The 26,571-nt window shown below is 38.7% G+C and overlaps 1 protein-coding gene across 1 annotated transcript in view; it reads right to left on the bottom strand.

Annotated features, from left to right (window-relative positions):
• astn2 (astrotactin 2) overlaps positions 1-26,571 on the bottom strand; it is a 435,007-nt gene that overhangs the window by 78,737 nt on the left and 329,699 nt on the right. Inside the window, exons 14-16 of the mRNA XM_084413644.1 lie at positions 6,528-6,652; positions 2,891-2,995; positions 2,208-2,387 (exon numbers count right to left, since the gene is read on the bottom strand). Coding sequence (XP_084269770.1) covers positions 2,208-2,387; positions 2,891-2,995; positions 6,528-6,652 — 410 coding nt within the window. The remainder of the gene's footprint in view (positions 1-2,207; positions 2,388-2,890; positions 2,996-6,527; positions 6,653-26,571) is intronic.

Genomic DNA, 26,571 nt, shown 5'->3' with positions numbered 1-26,571 from the left:
AACGCAGAACAGCTAGCCGAAGACAGACGGAAGAATGCTGATTGCTATGCTGAACTAGTAAGACTGATAGATGATAAAAGCCTATCACTGATAAGACACGAAGCTGCTGATGATGGCAGGAAAGCCCTAAGAATACTGAAAGAGCATTAATCAGGGAAAAGCAAGCCACGAATAATAAACATGTACACGTCGTTAAGCCAGCTACGCATGGACAACAACAGTGTTACCGACTTCTTAATAAGGACAGAGAACATCATTACAGCCCTGAGAGATGCAGGAGAAACCATGAGTGATGGACATAGCTATGATTCTCAGCGGACTCTTTCAAGACGCTAGCTGTCCATATAACACAAAATGAGGACGACGTTACTTTCACAGACTTTAAAAGAAGACTACGCATTTACGAGGAGGAGGAGAAAATTAAAGGAACAGAATCAACAGATAATGTGATGAAGGCACACTCAAGACAAGGACGAGGCCCTTTCAATACTAAGCACAGAAAAGAAGATACCATGTTACAAATGTGGAATAAAAGGTCATAAAGCAAGAAAATGTTTCAAAAGAGTGTTGTGCAATCAATGTAAAAATAGCACACATGCAGAATTCCTGTGCAAGAAAAAAAGGAAACCAAGATGGCGCCAGAAAGGTTGCAGATGAACAAGACAGTGACCAAGACCATCTCTTCAAAGCAGAATATCACTCAGAATGTGGAAGACCACCAAACAACATAAAGATGAAAGGCATCATGGTAGACGCTGGAGCAACATTCACATTGTGAGCGACATCAGGAAGTTCAAAAGCTTTGACAGCCGAAGTTCAAAAGCTTTGTTAGCCGACGGGACAAAGTGCAGCGGAATGGCGCAACAAAGAGGAACAGCAGTCATTTATTTCCTAGATGACACTGGACGACAGCACAGAGCGCAACTACGAGACGCACTATACATGCCTTCGTACCCACATGACATTTCCTCAGTAGCAGGAGCAACAATCACCTTCAAAAGAGGAAACAGTCACATGGTATACCAAAGACGGAAGTAGGTTTGACATCCACAAAAGTGGAAATTTGTATTATCTGCCAACCATTGAAGAGAAGTGTTGACCAGTGCAAAGTGTGTCATGATTTACAAACTTGGCATGAATTTTTGGCTCATTGTAACTATGAAGATGTTCAAAATTTACAAGGTGTAGTCAGAGTCATGGAGATAAAAGGAAACACAACAAGACAAAATCAGTTGTGTGAAGTGTGTACAAAAGGAAAAATCACTCGGACAAGAAACCCTAGAACTAATTCACACTGATTTGGCCGGTCCCATGCCAACCCCGAGCAAAGAAGGATATAGGTATGCACAGTCTTTTACACATGACTAATCAAGTACTGTGTTAGTGTACTTTCTAAAGTCTAAAAAGTGACACAGTACAAGCCACAGAAGAGTTCTTGGCTGACATAGCACCTTATGGAGAAGTCAAGTGCATCTGTTCAGATAATGGCACTGAATTTACGAGTTGAGATTTTCAAGCACTGTTGAAAAAGAATAAGATTAGAGATGAAAGGTCTGCACCTTATTCACCTCACCAGAATGGCACAGCAGAGAGAGGTTGGAGAACACTCTACGACATGAGCAGATGCTTACTGATAGAAAGCGAGTTAGCAGATGAGTTATGGAACTACGCTATGCAAACATCAGCTTACGTGAGGAACAGGTGCTACTGTAGACGTACAAAGAAAACACCATACGAGTGGGGGTGTTAAAGTATTGCACTCTTACACATTGTAGTACGGTATCAGTCGAATTACCTATTGTTCTATTTGAAGGTATTACGGTTCGAAAGTGATGACATGACGTTGTAAAAATGTTTCCTGTTGAAGTTTTGCTGAATGAAGCTGCTGAGGAGATGAATAAGAGAAAAGCAACGCTTCGTTTGTTTTCCATTACGGAGTGATGGCGAACTGCACACTCAAGTTTAACATATTATCTGCGTTCTGTGGTAAGAACAAATGGTCCAACTGAATTAAGTACAGTGATAGTTACAAATCATAGTAGTTACTAAGCCCCTAGTGTGGACTTTACGTTCTAGGTTCAGTAAGAACTTGTGAATGGCTGCTGCAACCCTACCCAGGAGTGTAAATGCACACACCCTATGAAATGAAATGGTTTATTTATTTTGTTGTATTTGTCTGTGAGGATACCCTCTTTCCCTTCTCTTACCTTTCTGGTACTGGAGCCAGAGCTGTTGCTGGGACTTCTTGCTGGGGAAGTAGATGTTGCAGGTGAGTTCAGAACCATACAGCGCCTCAGAGATGTAATGACTGCCGTACTGCCGAATAAAGGCAAGCAACTCATCCCGTGTGCTGTCTGCCGTCAGGGATTTCAGCACCTTTGAAAAATCTGACCAAAGCACCACCACACATAGATAAACAATGAATGTCTTATGTTGGGAAAATCTTTGATTAATGATTGTCAAATATTGCTTGCTTGTCACCATCTTTTTTTTTTCTTTTTTTTTTTTACAAATACTTTTTTGATGCAAAAAAAAACTTCATAAGCTAAACTCCAGAAACGTTATGTAGGGATCTGAAAAATACATTTCATAACCCCTTTAAAGCTGGACCCCATGAGTTATTGACCATGCATATGACGTGTAAAATATGTATAACAAAACACGTGAACGTTTCTCAAAATATATATGTGTTCCGTCTAAGAAAAGTCACATGCATTTGGAATGAGAATTAACCCTTTGAAGTAATTTTTCTTTCTAAGTATATATGCACTGAACACACACACACACTCACACACACACACACACACACACACACACACACACACACACACACACACACACACATTAAGGAAGAGTATTCATAGGTTTGTTGTTTGTCTGTTTATGGTACCTGTGGACAAGGTAATGGCACTAAGCTTCACTCTATACAGGTTACTCCGCACTCTCCACTGTTGCATCATGGGATATCCCATGGCTTCACTGAACTGGGCATCTCCTGTAACACAAACATATATGATGTTGATTAATGTCCCGCTTCTACAACCTAAAAAGCTACATTTCAGACATAAACTGTTTCCATGAGAATCAAAGAGGTCTTCCTCAAGGAGGTGTTTACTGAAAAGCTGAATCCTCCATTGAAAAAGTAGTATGCTTATTGTATGTAATGTGCAGTTGACAAAGTGTACTTCAAATCTTTAAACTGTACTTGCAGATTATTCTCTATATGTCAGAATGCATTTGTTATGTAATCATTACTTCAATGAGCTCATTGTTTCTGCCTTAAATTATAACAGTGTTTAAATTAATCATTTTTTTAGCTAACTGTGTTATTTGTATATGTATATTTCTGAAATATATAACTAAGACAGTTACCTCTGATAACAGATCACTCTAAATTGTATTGTGGACTCATGCATTTTCTGTAAAGCTGCTTTGAAACGATATGTATTGTGAAAAGCGCTATACAAATAAAAGTGAATTGAATTGAATTATATATTGATTAAATAAAAGGCCACTTAAGTGAACTTTAACGAGAGTCTGTTTCTTAATACACTTAAGTAAACTTTGTAAAAAGCATGTAATAGATGGGTTGAATTTTTAGCAATTTCAATTCAATCCCTGTTTTAATTCCAATATGGTAAAAAAAAAAAAAAAAGGTCTAACATTTAGATATCGAACATATTTACTCTATCAAAACATTCTGTTGCAGCTGAATACCATTAATAAAAACCAGCACCCTAAAGATCAACTAACTAATACACTAGACTAACTCATTTGTATTCCAAACATTATTAAAGACAAGCATACAGTCAGTAATACAATAAGAACAAATTAGCAAAAGCACAAATACATACAATGAACAAAGTTCAGAAATTGAAATCAAATGTAAAATAACACTGCATGTTTTTCTTTTTATAAATAAAATATAGATTAATCCTTATTAAAGTTACTGAAGTTATTCAGTTAAGATTAGTGAGTGATTTCCTTGCTCTTTTGTTCTTTGATTGCCAGTAATGACACAGACGGCTGCTGTCACTTTACGACCTAATGCATGGATCCAATATACTGTTACACATGCGTTTACTTTCTCAACTGTTTACGTTCACTTAAGACACAACCGACTGTGTTTACTAGGATATTTTGACATAATTTTGTTTATATTTGTTGTTCAAGCGCAAAAAGATGCAAAAGAGAACTCAATTCAGTATTCGTGCACTATATGAGAGGTGGATGTGCTCAGCACAGAAAACAGCACGCAACTGCCGAAATTAATTCTTGAATGGTTAAAAAACACATTCAAATGTGCACACAGGGATCGTTAAGTGGGACAGAAATTTTAATTTTATAACAAGTATCCGATTCCTGACCATAAAGATAAGGTAGGTTAGGTAGATAGATGTGTGGGAAGGTAGGTAGGGCTAAGCCCTGCCCGTCTTCAAAAACACTTTAGAGTTAACTGTCATGCTGCTTATCATCGCTGTCGGGCGGAAACCTCCTATGTCCAAATTTTGTCAATTTCATATTTTTTCACAAATCGACAAGTAAGCCTATCTTTGGATAACTCTGTCTGTTTTTTAGACAATAACGAGTGAAAATACTTATGTTAGATACATTTGAGTAGGCCTGTTTTGTTAAGAATCGATAGCTGTAATGCTACGGTGCAGAATGAAGCCTGTGAGCCACGAAGGTACGTTTGCGTGCAGATTAGGCTAATTTCCGTCTATTAGACAGCCTAGTCAGCTCATCGTTTTTTTTGTTTTGCATCACTTATAGCTCTTAAACCTTTAGGAAGATGTATATAACCACAGTCGTTAGCTTTGGTTAACTATTGAAGCCTTTTCTCTTGTCAAAAGGCTCAACGCGACCGCCGACTTTGTTTGCGCGCAGATTAATTTCCGCCTATTAGACAGCCTAGTCAGTTTATCATTTTATTTTGGTATTGCTTCACTCATAGCTCTTAAACATTTAAAATAGAGTTTAGGAAGATGTATGTTACCACAATCATTAGATTTGAATAGCTCTTAAAGCCTTGTCTCTTGTCAAAAGGCTCAACGCGACCGCAGACTTCGAACACTGCTGGCAGTGACGTCTGTGTCCGTACCATTCTTATCAATGAGAGCGTAACCTCGTATCTCCCTGCTCCCAAGTCATGAATCTCGTATCTCCAATTAAACATGATTTTGGGGAAATGTTGTGTTAAAGTTGGTACACAACAGTATATGATAGCAATATAAGTTTTAACGATACAATGTTTAATAACTCAAAAAATATGTCCTCTTTTTAATTTCCTGAAAAATAATGGTTTCGGCCGACAGCGACGTTATCCTATTTGTATGGTGTGAGATGACAGCAGCACCCTCAAAACATCGCATCAGCCATATCACACTTCCATCTTCACATGCTGACAGACGCAATAATAGTGTAAATCTCATTAGCAACTGCTGCAGCAAAAACTGAGAGCCGTAATCAGCATTAACAACTCTCCACTCTCAGTCCTGGAAAAGACAAGCTGTTATTAAATTAGCCACTTGTCATCGGAGCCCACATTAGAATGAACTGGAGTGAAAACAAATAAATGAAAAGACAGCTCTGAATTGGGAGTTGTGATCAAAAGTGATGTGAGGGGGGAAATGAAAGCTTTCTGCGCCACTGGTTTTCCTCTCTCATAGTCATTGAGACAGAGAGCAGCCGTCCACTGAGCTGATGCTGCGATTACGGTCAGTTCCTCACGCCATGTTCCATTTTAAAGGGGATTTATCATGAAAAACAGGAATTTACTAAATAATTTACCAAGTGAGAAAAAGAGCGTGAGAAAAGGATAAAAATAAACCTTGTTTCTAAAGTCACCATGAAATCAAAATTGACAATTCCAATTGTTTTATGGAATATTGCTGTATTTATTATAATTTGTTTGTGCACATCATTATTGTTTTAACTTCATGTTCCTGGTAATCTTGAATCAAAATAAGTTCCTCATGCAGCATCTTTTCTCTTCTCTGATGACGAGGGCGGGGCGACCTGTCAATCACACGAGATCCACCAATAGCAAACCACAACCATCCAATGATTCCCCATGGTCAAAATCAAGCCCCGCCCACATTTGTTCTTGTTCCAAAAGCCGTTTCATTGGGATATACGGCACAATAAGGAAGAAAAGACGATCGCAACTCATGCTGACTTTAACCTTTTTTCCCATTCTGTGCAAATCAGAGTTGTAAAAATGACAGCAAAACAGAAGCCATCTGTTTTAGAACTATATAATTAATCACGTACAGTCTTGTTTGTTTTCACCATCCATCTTATTAAAAACTAGAGATGCCAAGCCTGCATGAATTAATAGGCCTAATTAAATTAAAAGGAGTCACGGACATCTTCTCTTAACAATTGCATCTCACACGTTGTTTATTTAACTAGCTTGTGACATTGTAAGTGGACCTCAGAGGAAAGTCTGTGAAGTGTAAATGGGAAGCCTGTAAAGCACTGATCCCTCAGAGGACGTGATAAATGAGTTGGCGATGAAGATTCACCTGAGAGCAGCTGCAGGTTGGGCAGAGGCTCTGACAAAACTCCTCGACACTGTTCCTCCACCGGCAGAGGAATCACCATTAATCCGTCGGCCAGCTGCGGAAAATCCTTGATGAAGTTATTATCCCTGAAACACAAGCACACATCGGCGTAAAACATCAGACAGATGTTAGACAGGTGTGTTGCTGGTGAGTTAGAATCAGTATATTTCGTATTGAAACGTTTTGCAAGGAATATAGTGAAGAGCTCTTACGTGTTGTTGTTGATTTATAAGCAAAAGTCTTTATTAAGACACGACCATGAAATATGATTTACTAGCTATTCCTAGTTAGATGCAGGTTTCTCATTCCTGACAGCGTTTTATTGGCCTGATGAATTGTGCACATGCAGTCCAAGATGGTTCCTAAATATTTGAATCCATTTTCCAGAATGGAAAACCTTCATATCGACTAAAAGTCCAGAAATCTAACAAACAGGGTCATGAAGAGATCCTGAAAACGGACCCCGACGGTGTAAACATTGTCATCACATGCAAGGACAATTCAAAACAGTATAATACAACAATGATTCGTTTGCTCTGACATGCACATGTCCTCATAATTCAAATCGCTAAATAAACATACTTTACCTATAATGTAAAAATGCAGAAAGATTTTAGCGTGGGTTATGTTATGGTTATTATGGAGACAGGAGACATAAAATATCATTAACTCTGTATAAAAACCATTATACCTATGGAATGTCCTCATAATGATGTGTGTGTGAGTGTCTGTGTGTGTGTGTGTGTGGTGGGGGATGTGAAAAAGAACGAAAAAAATTGAAACAGCTGATCATCTTTGATTCAGATTGAAATGGCAGCTGAGTAAATGCCAGCATATTGTTATCCACCTGCATGTCTTTATAGACATTTTGAAAAGCATGCAGTGATTGTTATGGGATTTTCGTCTTCTTGACAATGAAGTGTAATTAGCCACCAATTGAATTCCCTCTCCAAACACTTCATCTATTTAATTGAGATCTCTACAAGAAACATCAATAGCAAACAACACTTTCATTAATATCAGTATGTAAAATTTATGTCCTGAATGCATCGTAAATCATTATAAAACCTGCATAAAATGCAGATAAACACCAGCGACGTCACTAATTATTATTATTTTTTCGCTCAAAGTATTTTTTTTTTCTTAGTGTAAAGAACTTTGTAATAATCTAAAGAACTCTTTTCTACAATAAAGATTCTCCATGGATTTTTAAGGTTCCAAAAATAATCTTTATTTTGAAGAGTGTACAGAAACAATGATGTTCTCTTCTGAGTTATACTCTAATACTAATCCAAATCAAACTAAAGAAAAATCATGATCTGTGGTTAGTTCATATCCGTATCACTGTGAAAGTGATTTGGAAGAGTGAATACGTATCACCCACCTTCACGATCTGAGCCTGTTTCCATTTTTCATGCACAATACTCAATAATCACAGATGTCTTCAAAAACCTGCTGCTAATTGAGTGTCATTATAGTTACGGAGTGTCTATTTACACTAAGTGCAAATAGCCCACCTCGTTGGCAAAGGCTATTTACACTAACTCCACCCACCAATATTTAAGGTTCAAATAGAATTTTTGTACTAAAAATAAATAGCATATAACTACTATTTACACTTAGTGAAAAGAAAATACAGCTAATTTCACTGAGTGTAAATAGCCTCTGCCTTATTATAATGTGGGCCCTTTGAAACAAAGTGCATCTGAATGTGCAACTGATTTCATTTCTATGCATTTCTCAAACTAGATCTGATGGACCAGTCCAGCCTCATATCAAGGCTTTCCTCAAGACACAAACAGGCAACGGGAAGAAAATGATTATTGGTATAAGTACAATATGCTAGAGTACTCAGTAAGCAAAGACTGTTTCTCAGTTGGCTCAGAATCAGTTTTCACATCCACAACTGGCTTTTCCAGATTGGAAGAAAGACAATTTACATGATGAAATTGCTGTGTAAATGCATGTTAGCCACCTCTGAGCAGCATTAAACACTTTGTGTAAATAAACACGAATGCCATTTCAACCTTTGCAGTGTAAAGATGTTTTTTTGTAGATGTTGACAAAACCTTATTGGCAACAGTCTATAGTTTTCTGAGCGGTTGAAGTAATGTTAAATGTAAGTATTTGACACAAAAGACTCTTTTATAAAGAAAAGTTCCAAATGGGTGTCATAGAAGAACCATTTTTGGTTCCTCAAAGAACCTTGCAGTCAACAGTTCTTAAAGGTCGTTAACATGCTGCTTTTTGGATGCTTTTATTTAGGCCTTAGTGGTCCCCTAATGCTGTATCTGAAGTCTCTTTCCCAAAATTCAGCCTTGGTGCAGAATTACAGCCACTACAAGCCAGTCCCACAACGAGCTTTCCTTAGGACGTGCCATTTCTGTGTCTGTGTCTGTAGCTTTAAATGCTAATGAGGAGGAGAGAGGCGGGGCAAGGTGGAGGGTGGGGGTGTGGCCTTTAGTTGGTTTGTTTATGTATGCTGTTACAGTTATTATCATGTAGCTAACACTAGCGTACGTTGTTGGCTTTTCATGTTGCTCTGATTTTCTATCGTTCTAACAAAATCAAAAAAAAAAAAAAAAAAAAAAAACTTTTGTGTTAATTTGTACACCAAACACTGCACTGAAAAAAATGATTCATTGACTAGTTGAATTTACTAAAAGAAATTATGTTAATTGGTTCCACATCATTCATTTTAGCTACATTTAAACAAATGCATTACGTTGAACTAAGTTCAGCTTAATGCATTTGTTTAAATGTAGCTAAAATCAGTTGTGTGGAACCACTTTCGATAATTTTTTTTAGTAAATTCAATGATTTCAGTAAATTCATTGAATTTACTAAATGTTTTTATCGTAAGTGGTTCCACGCAATTGATTTTAGCTACATTTAAACAAATGCATCAAGTTGAACTAAGTTCAACGTAATGCATTTGTTTAAATGTAGCTAAAATGAATTATGTGGAACCAATTAACATAATTTTTTTTAGTAAATTCTACTAAGTCAATAAATCATTTTTTTCAGTGTGAGCAACTGCCATGCTTCGCTCATTTACAAGCCATCACTTTTGAGAAAAATCTAATTCAAACGGATATCAAATATCAAGCAATGTATTCGAATATATTCGAATATCTAAAAAACAAACAAAAAAACAAAACACCGTAACGGAGATTCAATCACAAATGTATTAACAGTCTGACAGTCATAAACAGGACAAATTTTTTTGGACTTAATGTTTGAAACAGCAGGTTATCAACTTAATCTATATGAAATGCCACTATGCATAGCCAATCACAAAATTAGGCTACATGGAGAAAAAGGTGCCGTTCGTGAGCGCGAAGATTGGATGTCGAGGTTACAGATTCAGATTCGTACAGATACCGTCTGAACTTTTATTTTCTCAAAGGCGGAGCAGGATACCCAGGGCTTGGGTTACACCTATCGCTTATTTCTAGCCACTGGGGGACCATAGGCAGGCTAGGGGAACTCATATTAAAGGGTTAGTTCACCCAAAAATGAAACTTCTGTCAGTAATTACTCACCCTCATGTTGTTCCAACCATATAAGTCTTTCGTTCATCTTCGGAACACAAATTAAGATATTTTTGATGAAATCTGACAGAATTTTGACTCCTCCATAGGCTTCCAGTGTGACCGAAACTCACCGGCCCAGAATAGTTATTAAAACATCGTTAAAATAGTCCAAGTAACTACAGTGGCACTACATTAAGTTTATCATGCGACGAGAATACTTTTTGTGCACAAAAACAAACAAAAATAACGACTTTATTCCACTTTTCATTTCCTTCTCTCTGGGCCTCGTAGTGTGTTTGCGCTGCGCGTCTGTGTTGCACGTCATCACGCAACACACACATGACCGGCGTCGACCAATAGTGAGCCTACGTGGTGACGTGTAACACAGACGCGCTGCGCAAAAACACTACGCGAACCAACTAGAGGTCGAGAGAGAAGGAAATGAATAGTGGAATAAAGTCGTTATTTTTGTTTGTTTTTGCGCACAAAAAGTATTCTCGTCGCTTGATATACCTAAGATTGAGCCACTGGAGTCACTTGGACTATATTAACGATCTCTTTAATAACTTTTCTGGGCCAGCAAGTTTCGGTCACATAGAAGCCTATGGAGGAGTGAAACATGGCTCAGATTTCATCAAAAATATCTTAATTTGTGTTCCGAAGATGAACGAAGGTCTTACGCGGTTGGCACAACATGAGGGCGAGTAATTACTGACAGAATTTTAATTTTTGGGTGAACTAACCCTTTAATGTAAAAACCTTTAAAAGAACCCTTTTTTCTTAGTGTGAAGAACATTCCTAAAATTCTTAAGATCCCTCTTCCACTATAAAGAACCTTTAGTGGAATGGAAAGGTTGTTAAAGGTTCTTCATGGTACCATCAATGCCAATAAAGAACCTTTATTTTTAAGAGTAACCTTCAACGGGATACTTCTAAATCCATGCTCCAGTTGCCTTAGCGACTTAGCGAGAGCTGTGAATCTTGTTGAAATATGTGCTTGACATGCTGCAGTAGTACAAGCATAAGACCCTTTTGAGGACATGTGGATAAAGGTAGAGGAACTGCCTGTAAAATGCCAAAGTTAGTTTGGAAAAAGTAGAAAAGATGCAGCAGGTTACGTGAATCCGTAATTACTTTCTTAACTGGTGCACATAGAGAAATTTTGGGTGACAAGGAAGCCTCTAGGAAAGCATTGATTATATCCAGTGATTGACTCATTCATGGGTGAGAAGCAAAGTCGTTTCCCCAACAGAAATGGTAAAATTGCACAGAATTCAAGCACTTTCCCCTAAAAGCAGCACTTTCTTGCATGAAGAATCTTTTCCTCATTTGCTGACAATTTGAGTCAAATATAAAAATTTTATCAGACCAGAGGAAAGGAACGGGGGGGAAAGAGACTTCTTTCATTGAATTTGTAGTCCTGCATGTGATCTTCAGCACTTAAGCTGATCAAAATCCATCTGAGAACAACAAAGGGAGATGAGCAATTGAAGAGTCTTGATTTGTAACTTAAGGCTGAAAGGGTTTTGTTTAGGATCCACGATGTGAAGATAGAGAAATGAAGCATAGACAACAATATATGAGAGCAAAGGGAAATACGACCTGGAAAACCAATCCAGTAAAACAATAGACAAGCAATGGCCACAATATGAAGAATCAATCCAAGCTGTAAACAGACTCACACAGGCAGAGTTCAGAGCATGGAGGCTCAGACCAAAACACATACAGATCCACTGAGAAATCCAGGCAGGGGTCAGAGCACAAAAACAAAACCAATCCAAGACAGAAATCCCAAACAGGAGAGATTATGTCCAAAAGGGAACTAGGGTCAAAACACAGACAAACCAATAACACACAACACATTTTTTATATGCATGCAAAGACAAAACAAAAATTCAGACTGAGTGCTTAAAAAAGGCAATTAGCCAAATGGGAAACAGCCTAACATTACAGGGAGGTGGTTACCCATTCAGAGGCTGTCATGAGTGTTTAGTCGGGATGGGCAAAATGAATAAATATGGACAAGTTTGACAGACATGTAACAGCAACCAGAATCATCAGAATTGATTCATAAATATTATTATGAAGACTTCAGACGCCCTCAATACGTGTGAAGAGACGGCGCCAACTCCTGCCAGGACTTCAGATGACGCAAACTCTGAATCAACATGCAATTCAATGAGCTCATTGTTTCTGCCTTAAATTATTACATTGTTTACATGCATTTTTTTTGCATACATTATTGAATTGTTTAATACTTTTTTTTTTTTTTTTGCTAACTGTGATTTATACATGTACATTTCTGAAATACAGAGCTTATACAGTTACCTCTGCTAACAGATCACTCAAAATTGTATTGTGGACTTGAAATGATGTGTATTGTGAAAAGCGCTATACAAATACATGTGAATTGATCTGAACTGAATTGAAGTGGACATGGTGATGAAAAAAAAAAAGAGCTTGGAGGAAAACGTTGTATTTCAATGCTTTTGTGTTCGCTCTCGTAACATTTTCCTTCTCTTACAAAAGTATCGTGCCATTGTCCGCCTAAAATCCCCCATGATAAACACACACCTCACATGTTTGAATGCAAAAGCCACACATGGAGACCTATTTCAAATCATGTGCTTCATGTTGCGCTCACTGCCGGCCAGTAGGTGGCGTGATGAGGAGAGAGCGAGAAATGCACTATTGTTCCCATGAGGAATTAGGATGGTCATGTTTTTAAGCATTGGTCCATGTGAACACATGCCGTGAGTGCCACGTTTTCAAGACACTCAAGTTAAAAGAAGCTCAGCTTTTCGAAACGCATCTCAAGACACCTGTGTTTTGTTCCATTCCACTGCGCTTCTATTGTTGATGTTTTACCCGAATCTCAGTGAACCCATAGATGACGTGATCCATGATCCTCTTTGATGGTTAGAAGAGTCTCCTGGTTAAACTTCAGTTTGATCATAAATTATTCCAGCAAACGTTCTGCCGTGATTTGGTCTACAACTGACTGATTTGTTCAGCTGACAGTCCATGGAAAATGCAAAACCCCGACCAACTCCAGAGTTCAAATAAGTTTTTCATGACAAATAACTGTCCAAATTGAGCGTCTCTAGTGACACACAGAGTTCTTGGACTAGTAGTATATATGAGACGCCTTTGAAGTTGTTTGTTTCAATCACAAACGTCACTTTTGAAAGGAAAGGCAGAAGCTGCTGTTCCTTCTGTCTGTCTTTCATCTTTTATCTATTACAATCAATAGAACAGGAATCTTCCGGAGACACCGTGAAGCACTGCTGGAAGAGACACCAGCAAAACTACACCATCTGACTGCAAAAACATCTCTCTCCATTGACCGACATTCACAAATCCAACCTCCGAATTCTGATAAAATGTTATTGCATAACATTCAAATATCATAGCATATGTCATATTATAGTAGATGTTTTACCGTTTTGGAGCATGACATGGACATATTTTTAAGCCTGCGACTCTGGAGCAATTAGCAACAGTCGTTAGTCGACAAGAAGAGGCTAAGTTGACCAACTTTTAATTAGTTACTCACAGAAAACAACATCAACAACAAACTCCACAGGAAGAACGAAAAACAAAATCTAAAAAAAACACATCCCTCAATATTTCCACTTCAGCAAAAATAAATGTAACCATCAGTTTTCACACTTTCGTTGCATCAACACTGTAAATTAAAGATTTATTGTGCACTTTAGTTCTTAAAATGGGGACAATCTCAGGAGGATGAACAAATAATGTTTTTTCTTGGTCATCACATTGAAAAATAACTGGAAAAATATTGTGTGTCTTATTACAGACACTGTGTTTATTATTCAATCGTTCCCATTAGCTTCAAGTTTTTATTGAAATCAGTAAAACTGGTTTATTGGCAAATTAGATAAGTGTGATAACTGCATATACAAATACAACATTAAAAAGTCAACCATTGACGGTTTTGTGTCGATGTACAGCTAACAGTTTACTGGAAATGCCCAAGCTGGCTTATCGAAAACCAGGAGTAGGAACCGTATATATGGTCAATTAGCAGAAGCATTCTTGCTCTTTCTAGCAGATCTGGTCGACCAAGACCAAACCTATGTACATTCACATTAATACAATGTTTTACTGTTATCCCGACAGTTGTCATGACTGAATTATATTTATGCAACAATGCAAACGGACCAGTAGATGTCACACCATTGTTAAGCTGACCTGCATCTATAAATGATGTTTTTCTCTTTCTCTCATTCTGTCTGCCTGTCTTTCTATTTGCTCTGCCTTTCAAAGTGCTTTTCATTAGAGTCTAAACCACAAGAGTCAGATGGAGTCAATCAGGACACGCTTTACTGGAAGAGCGGAGAGGAAACTCAAGGGCAGATCAGAGAGGGAGGCCACAATATAAAGATTACTCACTCGCTCTCACACAAATCTATTGATTACCAAATTAAATCACCCTGAGTCTGACCCGCAGAGAGCCAGTCAGCCTAACGGATGTTCACAAATAAAAGTCGGAGGGTATGGATTTTCCTCCTAAATAACACTCTGTCCTTGTCCCCTTGTTATTAATTATTTTATCCACACTAAGCAGAGCCAAATGTTTCTAATTCTGCCACGAAGCGACAAGTTTCACTGAGCAGGCAAAGTGTCAAATGTGCTGACTTTATTAAGACTAACTGGTGTTCTTGTGTTTCTGTGGAGGTAATAAACTCAAGGGGCGACGGACTTACCTCCAAACGCCTGTGCAATTAAATCGGCTGCTTTATCTAGAAACCTATCTGCAAACATAACTCATTTCAATAACTTGCTCAGCAACATTTTCGTCAAACAATTTCTCTGCCATGGCAGTAGCTGACTAGCCTGGGAAAACCCAGACAACTTCTGGCAAATTTAGATTTGCTCTGCAAGTCTGGCAAAGAGCCCATTCAAGCCCATTTCTAATCCGTCGAAATCGCGGCACCAATCAGAAACGTTGAGGCGGGCTTTAAACGATGACGATCGCTCTGATTGGTTTTAGGTCTATCCAATTGCGCCCAGAGGCATTTGAGCGACGTCCGTTGGTGAAGCGCACCAACTTTTAAATGCAATTATTATATTCAAATTGCAGACACACGAGGACAGTCTCCATGAAAGACCCACTGGCAGATGAACGTGCTACTACATTTCTCTCCGAAACGGTAGGAAATTAAATGAGATTTAATAGAGGATTTTAACTGTGACAAGATGATTGACAGGGCAGTTTACGTGACAGGACGCACGCGACAGATCCGTCCGATAAAGATGACGAAGTAGTATCAGTAGTGTCCCAAAGCTTGCCTACTCTTTTGCTACACATTCAAAAGTAAATACCTTTTCTTCACAAAAAGAGTACATACTTTTATGGCGTAGTGTAACTTAGGCGAATCGGGACGCAGCATATGGCTTTACACAATGACGATCGCTCTGATTGGTTTTAGGTCTATCCAATTGCGCCCAGAGGCATTTGAGCGACGTCCGTTGGTGACGCCCCTTTGGAAATGAGTTATTAATGAAGCTTTGCCAGACCATAACTCAGTTACTACTGAGAGTGGTCTTGTTTTAACCAGGCTAGTAGCTGACTTGAGAAAGGAAACTACTCATGACATTCATTATTATTAGTATTATTGTGTTATTATTATTTTACATTTAAATTTAGTCATTTAGCAGATGCTTTTGTCCAAAGCGACTTACAATTTAGGACTAAGTTAAAAGCAAGTCATCGTGAAGAGGCAAAAAGTTTCAGTTTCAGTTCAGTTTCAGTTCTCTGAGAAAATGAAATGTTCTTCAAAATTAGAGATAATGGTTCCCACAACCATGAGCAACACATTCCCATTATGAATAGGACCTACTACATAATGAGTTTCCATAGAAACCTTTGTGTTCATGGACACAAATAATGATAAAAATAGCAACAACATTCACAATATTTAATAAGTGCAAAGGTGATTAAATTCTGTGGAAATCTGTTGCCGCAGTAACTGGAAATTAATCAGAAGTGCCATATGGGAACATTATGGGAACTACAACCAGCAAGATTTGTAACATCTTCCATGAACCACAATAAACTCAAAAGCCTGTAAATCACTTCATCTATTTATTTATCATACGGCGTATTCATCTGGAGTCAAATGCACTAAATTCACCCAAGCTTAAATACTGTAACTCCGGTGATTAATTTTCCAGCATTAAAGGAAATTAATATGAAAGCTATACCAATGGCTGGCAATTAAGCTGAACTGGAACTAATGATGGGAATATAATGCAGTGATTTCCTTGAATTCTCCAGTCTGACTAATGGGCTTTAAAACACAACAATCACACACTAGAGTGTCTTTCATCTTCTCTTTACTTGAAACTGAAGACTCACAGCACGGTCTCTAGGCACATCTCATCATAAACTCAGGTGATAAAACACTTTCTGACGCTCTTACTGGAAGATTCTCTCATCTTTCTGTTGTTTGCTTACTCTCAACGGAGAGAATCCTTAAATATAGACTTTATACGAATTCCACTCCTTTACGCCAACGTGATATGTATACAGTTATTATAAAAACATATCATTTTATGAATATTTTTGTCAGTCAACAATGCTTTGTGAATGCAATCTATGATTTAAAACAAATCATTTTAATTTCTCAACAGATTGGAAAATTGATGGTGATTGAAGTGATTTATATATATATATATATATCTTTTTTTATGGTATATGAACATGGTACAAGGACATGGGAATGTGGATATATAAAGGTAGAGACAGGGGGAAATGTCATATTTGCAGTAATGGAAATAAAATAAAATCTCATGAAAACATTTACACACCAAAATAAAAAAAGAAAGAGTAGAAGAAGAAGAAGAAGAAAAAAGGAAAGATTATGTTTTGGACAATTAGGATTTGTTTTGCATTGCTAAATATTTTCTTGCCATGTGATTTTGTGTAATTCTGTAATTCTCATGATTTTCATTAGAGTCTTATTACTGTAAAACATTATTATTATTATTATTATGTTTTACTGCTACATTAAAGACATTATTTAATACAATGACTTGTTTTTAAAAATCACCATGGCAGCAGTGCAATAAATACTATGATGTAAACATCCTCTACCATTTCAATAATATATCATTATTTTGTTCCCACATGGGAATAATCTAAAGTGTCAGTCGTGCGAGGCTCTGGAGTGTATAATTCTCTCAGACAGGTCCAACAGTGTGTGTGTGAGGGCATGTAGTTTAGTTGTTGATGCAGGTCACTGCTAAAAGAGACAAAACAAAACATGTGTGTCTGGTAGGGAATGACTCTTGAATATATGCAGGACTCGAGAGTCTTCATTAGAACATCCAGCTCCTGGTTTGCAATACTCTGGGCAGTTTCTCAGTGGATTTTCTGCTCTAATTATGAGCTGTCCAGTGGAAATCACATGAAAAACAACAGTCTGCAACACTGTAAACATGCAGGTTTGCACTAACTTGTCAATTCTGCTCTAATCAACAAACCAACTGCATCCTGGAACTTACAAACATGTATATTTACATGTACACAGCTATTTATATTCCATACTCTTCTAAATGTAGACAATCCATAGACTTTTTTATTGTTTTTATGTACAGCTAGTTATTCATTCTATAGCTTAACCTCACACTCTGACCCTAACATTACACAAAAATAATAATTTACTTTAGTTTTATACAGTTTTTACAAATGATGGATTTCTTGTAATTGAATCTGACAACCCCATTTTGGGGACGTCAGATTCAATAGATGAGTCCCAGACAGCAACATAGTGTCGGCCCAGATCCGGTCCACATCCGGCTGACACGATGGAAGGATGGATGGATGGATGGATGGATGGATGGATGGATGGATGGATGGATGGGTGGATGGATGGATGGATGGATGGATGGAAGGATAGATGGATGGATGGATGGGTGGATGGATGGATGGATGGATGGATGGATGGATGGATGGATGGATGGATGGGTGGATGGGTGGATGGGTGGATGGATGGAAGGATTCTATTATTTTCCCACACTGAACAAATCACACATGGCACGACAACAAACTGTATTCGGTTGATTTTGCATGTTCATGTCCAGAATGAACTGTAGTAATGTTGTGCAACAGCTCAGATGTCTAATTATACACAAGACTAAGGACACAGTTTCTGTGTATGAATGTAAACACAGTATATGAATGTTGGGAATGTCACTAGAATATAAGATTGCCATCAAAAATACTTGCTGAAGGATGTAAAGAACTAATCCACACTCTCTCGTACATTTAATCAGTGTTGCAAACCAATGTTAAGTCACATTAGTGTTAGTGCTAAAGGATCTATCAAAACATAATGTCAGATGACTTTGGTTATTTGATAAAACAGACAGGCTATCTTCTGTTAGCAGAGATCTATTAAAGTGACTGCATCTAACAGCCATCAACATTACTTGCTATTTATGAGTGAAAACTGTTAGTACACCAATTTTACTTTCAGCAGTGTGTATCCTCTTTCAAACACTGATTTTTGTAACATTTTTGCCATTCTCAACACAAGTGAGCTGATGCTGTCCATGCTCATTTCTACCACTAGAGGGACAACTCCCTCTGTAAAAATCAGCAGAACACCATTTGTGTTTATAGCCTGTTCTACAATTCATTCAGAGTAGAGGTTCCCGTTCTCAAAGAACACGACTGCTTTCAATCAAGGTAAATAGCGAGTGAAATGCCAAACAAACGCATGTCTGTTCAATATTAGACGACATTAGGTTTTATGACAACCCGAACTTAAAAACCTGATGGCAGACGTGCGTCCTTCAAACAGGCATATTGCATTGTGCAAAATTAAAAGCAATGATGTGAGGTGATTGTCATAAACATGACATTTCATATTCAGAGACTTTCAGAAGCCATCATTTGTTCTGAGCCGTCTGCTCAACTGACCTGTGAAGTGACAAACAATATTTTGTGTGCAATCAATGTGCCATTCAAAGTCACTGCCCCACTAAATAATGACATATTTCTGAAACAGCCCACCTCGTCTGCTCACACATGATGAGAAAAATCATGACAAAATAGGAGAATGAATGAGACAAATGACTCATCACTGGTCCTGAAATATTTCTCTGGCTGTGCAAGCGTATGTGCTAATACTGAACTACGCCTAATGCAACAGGACACGCTCCTCTCGCTCTTGTGTTTTGAGTTTCAGTGGGAGTTACACAATACACAAGTGATACATAAAGCAAAAAATAAACACTTACGTCCATCTGTGTGTGGAAAATAAGGCATTTGTTCTGTCAAACTATAAAACAACAGTTTATTTCAAAACATTGATAAAACTCAGATGCCAAAGATAATAGAAAATGAGCATTTGTGTACAGATGCCTAAACACTTCTTGCGCCTGGAAATTGCTGTCCTGTTCGCTGGGTTGCACAGCTGTAATGTGAGGTACTAATGTGTCACTAATAGTTACAGTGATGCCAGCAACTCCAATGCCATGGGTTTGACTCACTGGGAATGCATTAACTGATAAAAAAAAAAAAAAAACATGTAGCGTCTAACAAATGCATACATTTAAATGCATTAATATATCCTATAATGTGCATGTCAGACAAATGCATTTTGTGCTGGAGCTGTCATTGCATTGTTAAAGGGATACTTCACCTCTGGAAAGATGAATGTGTATTTAAAATGGGTCATTTATGTAGAAGAAATGTGAAGATTTGGAGCCTTCTAGACTGAGAAAAGCCAGAACATTTATTTTTGGCTTATGTGAATGAAAGACAACAACTCCCAGAATGCACTTGCTTCGCTGCCCTAGGAGGCCACTCCCAAGCCACGCCTACCGGTTAGAGAGCAGTTAAACAACAAGGCTACTAGTGAGTCTCCGTGACGACTCGAGTCTGCCCGGGATTTCGAGATCGCCCAAAATGTCCGGGATTCGGCTTTTGCGTTCTACAGTCGACATTCATTATGTTTACTGTGGCGAGCAGGACGAGGATGAGGGACGCGGGAGAACGATGAGAGGCCAGTGGCGTGATTACCGATGAGCAGGACGCGCTGCAGTCAAAGACGCACCGTCTGTGAGACGCACCGGTCTCGTATCTCTCACGGAGGAGCGGGAATCTTCTAGCAATGCTAAAACGCACATCAACTGATCACTTGTTTAGCGTTCATGTAAACACTACATTCAGATTCACCAATCGGAATGAATTCAGTTAGACTGAAACAAAAGGTGTGCATGTAAACAATGAAGGGCGACTGCAGAAAGCAAAAGCCGAATCCCGGACATTTTGGACGATCTCGACGGCCGGACATGTCCTGGAAAAAGAGGATGGTAACCCCTACTACTCAGCTTTCTCCACAGAATAAGAGCCTGTTAGCTTAGCTTCCAAAGAAAGATGGCTGACACTATGTGTACATTCTGTGAGTGAGATCCCACCCTCTATGGGCGAGTTGAAAACGTGCGGGACAGCTCCTACTACTGGCTGTAGTCTCTCGCCTCTGGCCTAAAAATCCTCCGATGACGCAAAATGACGATTTTTGCGTCATCTGAGGATTTTTTCCAGACAAAAAATACATAAATCTCTCGTCTCAGGGGGACATGAGGGTAGAAAGCACGGTAATTCGAAAATACTACAAGTTTTCTACTAATACAATGCTTAATGCTAAATCCTGAAGTATCCCTTTAAGCCCCATTCGCCAGCGACTTTGTTGCTGTATGTCGCTAGTCTAAGACGCTTGTGGGCGTTCCCAGTGCTGTCGCTCTAATGTTATTGGTAGATTGCATGTAATCACAAATGATATATAAAACTAAGATATCATTCTAATTTGACTAGGAATTAGCATTCTGCTGTTGGAGAGTGTTGTGATAAACTGCAGTGCATTAAATCATTAACCAGATTAATGATCGATCAGTCAACTAATTAAACTCACTCATACTGTTCAAAATGACTAAAACGTCATTGGAATTTGACAAATAATACATTTTCTTGTCCCTAATAATCAACATAATGCAGGGGAAACTGTAAAATGAACTATATCAGTGCTAAACTGTTCACTGCATCATATAATTAACAACACAAACTATCAATGTATGAATCAAACTCACTAAGACTGCCGACAGTTTCATTTCCATGCATCATTTTATTATATCCATGTATGTGACTACTGACGGAAGTCGCCAAACCCTCCAGTGAAAATGAATGGGATTATGTCGTGTGTCGCGACATAATGATGTTGGTTCAACCAGTGTCGTGTGTTCGGTGACAGGACTACGCATTCGTCTGGACCGGGGAGTGTGCATGAAAATCTCTTCAAACTTTTTGTTTTCTGTAGTTTGGGAAATCATGCACTCAATGTGTAACCTCAGGTTGCTCCAGTGGGATTGTCCCTGTCCTGTACTGTACGTTTGTTTGTGTAACAGTGATGGATGGTGGTGTGGCAAGAGGGATTATTCCTGAAATATGCACACTTGTCCCTTATAAAAGGTCAAAATGACTGCTTATTACACAGATGGGTGGATGACAACCTAAGCTCAATGGAAAAATGTGCCTCTACCTACATTTTAGCAAAACAACATACCTATATACATACTATTCACTGCAGATTCCAGCTGAAATAAACACTAAAGGCAGTAAAACACATTCCTTTTCATACAAATTATGATTACATGGTCAGATTATTGATTAATAAAGACGTTTCTTTCTCAATCCTATTGCGGTAAATCTATTACATTTTGACGTAACATAAGCAGCTCCAGTATGCAGGCCCGGGGTGGGTAATCGGGAGAATTCCCGGTGGGCCGCTTCACTTTTGAGCCGGTCGAGTTTTATTTTGATTTAATTATTTTTTTACATTTGTCACGTTAGTTACACGTTTCGCATTCTGACACCGCAGCGCACAGCCTCTGCATGGGTTGTACCATGTGAGGGAGTTCTCCCCTCCCCTCCTATAGAGTTGGTTGGGTCTATAGCCCGTCTTTTCCAGAACGTTTTCTCAGGAGTAGGCTACCGCGGCACCGCCGGCGCCTACCGATAGCTGGGCCGGCCCTACCGTAACGGTACGCGTCAGGGAGGATGGATGGGAGGAAGAGGCCAGGAGGTATGGAAGCTTGTTTCCGCCACAGAATAAAACATTTTAAAAGATAATTGCGACTTTTTATCTCACAATTGCGAGTTTACATCTCGCAATTCTGACATTATTTATCAGAATTGTTAGATATAAAGTCAGAATTGCGTGAAATAAAGTCGCAATTGCGTGTTATAAATTCAGAATTGCGAGATATAAAGTCAGAATTGCGTGAAATAAAGTCGCAATTGCGTGCTATAAAGTCAGAATTGCGAGATAAAGTCAGAATTGCGTGAGATAAAGTCACAATTGCGTGTTATAAAGTCAGAATTGCGAGATAAAGTCAGAATTGCGTAAAATAAAGTCACAATTGCGTGTTATAAAGTCAGAATTGCAAGATAAAGTCAGAATTGTGTGAAATAAAGTCGCAATTGCTTCTTATAAAGTCTAAGTGAATTATTATTTAACCTTTACATTATTTGTTGAACCATGGTATTAATACAAACTACACATTAGTAAGAGCTGAACTGTTGCTTAATTTATCCAATTTGGAAAAAGTGCTAATTTGGAATTCCACCATGGAAAAAGTGGGCCGGTCCTGAGCCTGAAACTCCCGGGCTGAAAAGTGGCCCCACTCCGGCCCTGCCAGTATGTGTGTCTTTTCTGCTGTAGTAAACTTGCTCTGAAGCTCACCTGATACACTCGTGATGTGAAGCGCTCGGGTATCTGTGAAACACGAGTCACGATAAAAGAGCTCAAAGACTTGTAGAAGCAAGATGAAATGTCATGTTTGCTTCAGCAAATGTGTTTTTTTTTTAATCTTGCGTTTGCTTTTGTTATCACTATCAGGTTTAGGGTTTAATGTGGGCGCAATGTTCTTTTCAAATGTGACTGAGCATTAACCTTTAGCGCCATTCAATCCTGAACTGCCACGATATGTACAACACACAACATAACGAAACATTGCCAGATTCAGAGAAAACTGAACATGATTTTAGTGACACTCACTGGACATTTCACTTTGAAAATGTCATGACACATGCAAGAAGCAATGTAATATCATTTTGCAGAAATGACACATGCATGTTTTTTCCAATGAGCCTGGGTAGGTGAGTGGAAGGTAGAACGACCATCACTTTGATGTGTCTATAATGCATTCAATAAAGCCTGCCAATAATCAGTTATACAAGGTGTCATCATTTACAGACCACAAAATTCTTGTCTCTTTATTGTGGGCCAGAAAATGAGAAATCAAGCTCACAGTTGAGTTGAGTTCCTTCCATTAGCAGCTGTCACAACACTTCTGTTTTACAACATTATCTCACCACAAGTCCATGTGTGAACGTTCCTCACACGCAGAGCTCAAATAGTCGCATGCGTGCACCACTCACAGTTTGACTGGTGCTAAAGATACAGCATGTCCTTTTATCGCTTTGACAGCTAATTATTGGCAGGGACATATCCGGTTGGTCCGCCGTATTGTCAGAGACAAGTTGCGAATGAAATCGTTGAGCTCATCTGAGAGCCTCAGGCTGCTGTACAGAACAGATGGGCTTCCCCCTCGGGGCGTGTACATTTTTTCAAAGAACAGTGTGGAGATTTTATTGGCTTTTTCCACTTTTGCTTAATGGGACTACACTCCAAAAATATTTAATATTTATGCATTGATGAATTGCACATACAGTTTTGGTATTATACAGGTTTAGCGTAAACAAACTAATAAACATAATGTGATGCATATTTGTCAGTCATGCATAAATTAAATGGGTAAGATTTCTGCACTCAAAAACAAGGCATTGTTTATTATTAACATTTTTCATTTTACAGAGGACAGCTTTCTGAAGTGCAATGCTGGCTATGTAAAAAGACTATTTACCACTGTGAACCGTTCTGCTCAAGTCGTGCTTGCAAAGTTGGTGCCAATTGACTGGCTTGATCATCCGCATTTTCAGAATCCGACTCGGGCTCAAACTGATATGGTAAAAGCGACAACATTATTATTAACTGTGCTTTTACAGTTGCTTAAAAGCTTAGAAGCTGAAGCTCACGATTATGGTAAGGGTTATGGTAAGGGATTAAGTACATTTCAGACACACTTTAGGTGTTCGGCCAATCACAACACACTGGGTCTGCCGGCCAATCAGACCACTTTGTAGAAATCAGCACGTTTCAGACAGACTGGGAATAGTGGAGCTACAACAATGTGCGTTTTGAATGTAAAAGGTCTGTTAAGTTTTAAAGATCGAAGTGCATGATAAATTACATATCATAATGTACAACAAACTGAGTAAAAACTTGCCACTGAGAAATGTCCAGGTCAAGTCATCCTTGCGATGGAGGTTCGGGTCGAACAACTTGTTTTTCCAATGTTTCATCATCGGACTCGGATGGATATGATAAAATTGACGCCATCATTACTGTCTTTACAGAGTGTACAATCACTGTGGATTTATTAACCCTCCGAAGCTGAAGCTGACACGCACCATAAGCGGTAGACCAATCACAACAGACTGGGCCATCTGACCAATTAGAGCAGAGTAGGTTTGCAGAAAGGTGGGGTTTAGAGAGACCAAATCTTCGTACAAGTCGTTTGAGAAATGGTGATGAGAGGTGATGTGCAATGTATATTATGAGCAAATGAAAGTTTTTTTTTTCTGTGTGTTTGATGCATGTAAACATGTCGTAGGATAGGGTGACCATATTTTAGTTTTCAGAAAAGAGGACGGTGGCGTGGTTGATGGGTGGGGGCGTGGTTTGGGGGCGTGGTTGATGGGTGGGGGTGTGGTTTGGAGGTGTGGTTGATGGGTGGGCGGGGGGTGTGGTTGATGGGTGGGGGCGTGGTTTGGGGGCGTGGTTGATGGGTGTTTGGGGGCATGGTTGATATGTGGGGGTGTGGTTTAGGGGCGTGGTTGATGGGTGGGGGTGTGGTTTGGGGGTGTGGTTGATGGGTGGGGGTGTGGTTTGGGGGTGTGGTTGATGGGTGGGGGTGTGGTTGGGGGGTGAATGCATCAAAAAATACTTGACAAATGCATTCACAACCTTGCAACTAAGTTATTGTACTTTAATACATAAAGTAATACATCCTTTCCATTCAACGTTTGGCCTGCAACAATAGAATAATAAAAAGAAAATTATAATAGTTTAGCTTTTATAACACCTTTTACATGACACTATTTCTTTTCATGGCCATATGTAAAAAAATAAAATAAAATCTACTACACTATTTCAGTAAAAATCTATTTCAATCCTCCTGATGTTCTCTTGTAGTCTTTACTTTCCTTATGTGGGCTTCTAGGTCGCTAGCACCTTTATTTGACACAAATCCCGACGAAAACAATCATCATCATCATCATATTTTTTTTTTTTACGCTGTTAGCTACTTACATTTTATCTCGCACTTGATCGTAAACTGAAGTGTCAAGTCATGCTGCTAAAATTCTGTGAACATAAAGTCCGCCTACTTTGATTTGATTGGTCATTTCAAATATTCTGACATTGACGAGCAGTGACAGACCAATGAGGCTGAGATGAACACATACACACACACACAGGCCTCTGATTTCTGAGGTGCTCTGCTTGCCGCTGCGGATTGAGGAATGCACTGATTAGCCGGTTTCATATGTTTTGTGTGCAAAGGCAATTGCCAGTCAATTTAAAGTACACGCTTAATGGTCCCATGAAAAACAGTGAAAACCTGACATTTTCATGAATTTATTAAAAAAAAACAGCACGTAAAAAGTGGACATGTCCGAGCAAAAGAGGACGTTTGGTCACTCTATCGTAGGAGACCTCCAAAACACAATTTGGGAGCCTTTGAATTAAGCCCTTAAAACTGAGATTTATGAGGATGAGCATATGAGTTATAATCTTGATAGTTTTATTATCTATTGTTTGAATGCATACGTAATGAGAGAGAGTGCTGACGATGCCACAACACTGATAAAGCAGCGATTTCACCCTGCGGCGCAGCTAAGCAGCAAAGCACTGCAGACTCGACACTTTATCATGTTCATAGAAAAGAAAGAATGAAGGAAAGAAGAAAAAAACAACAACAGCATTGAATTGCAAACCAGGGAGTTATTAGTTACGTTGGAGGAGCGAGCGGTAATTTATATGCCACTCAGACAATAGCAGTGTTTACAGAGCGTGGAAGGCTTCGAATCTGTTGTTTATCAAAGCAAAATCGAATGGGAACGTAAACAGATTACATGCTGATTATGCACTGGGCTTTAATGTGTGGGATTTGCTTTAAAATCTCAATATTGGCTTCTCAAATAAAAACCTCAGGCTGAAAACACACTGAGAAGCACATCGTGACTGTCTGCTTGTTTGTGATTTACTGTATACCGATTAAGTCAAGTTGTGCACCTTTTGAAAAAAGTTGTT

The sequence above is a fragment of the Rutilus rutilus genome, assembly GCF_951802725.1.
Source record: "Rutilus rutilus genome assembly, chromosome: 7".
NCBI classification, from domain to species: Eukaryota; Metazoa; Chordata; class Actinopteri; order Cypriniformes; family Leuciscidae; genus Rutilus; species Rutilus rutilus.
The sequence above is the reverse complement of the archived record's forward strand: the minus strand, read 5'-3'. Positions and strand labels throughout refer to the sequence as shown.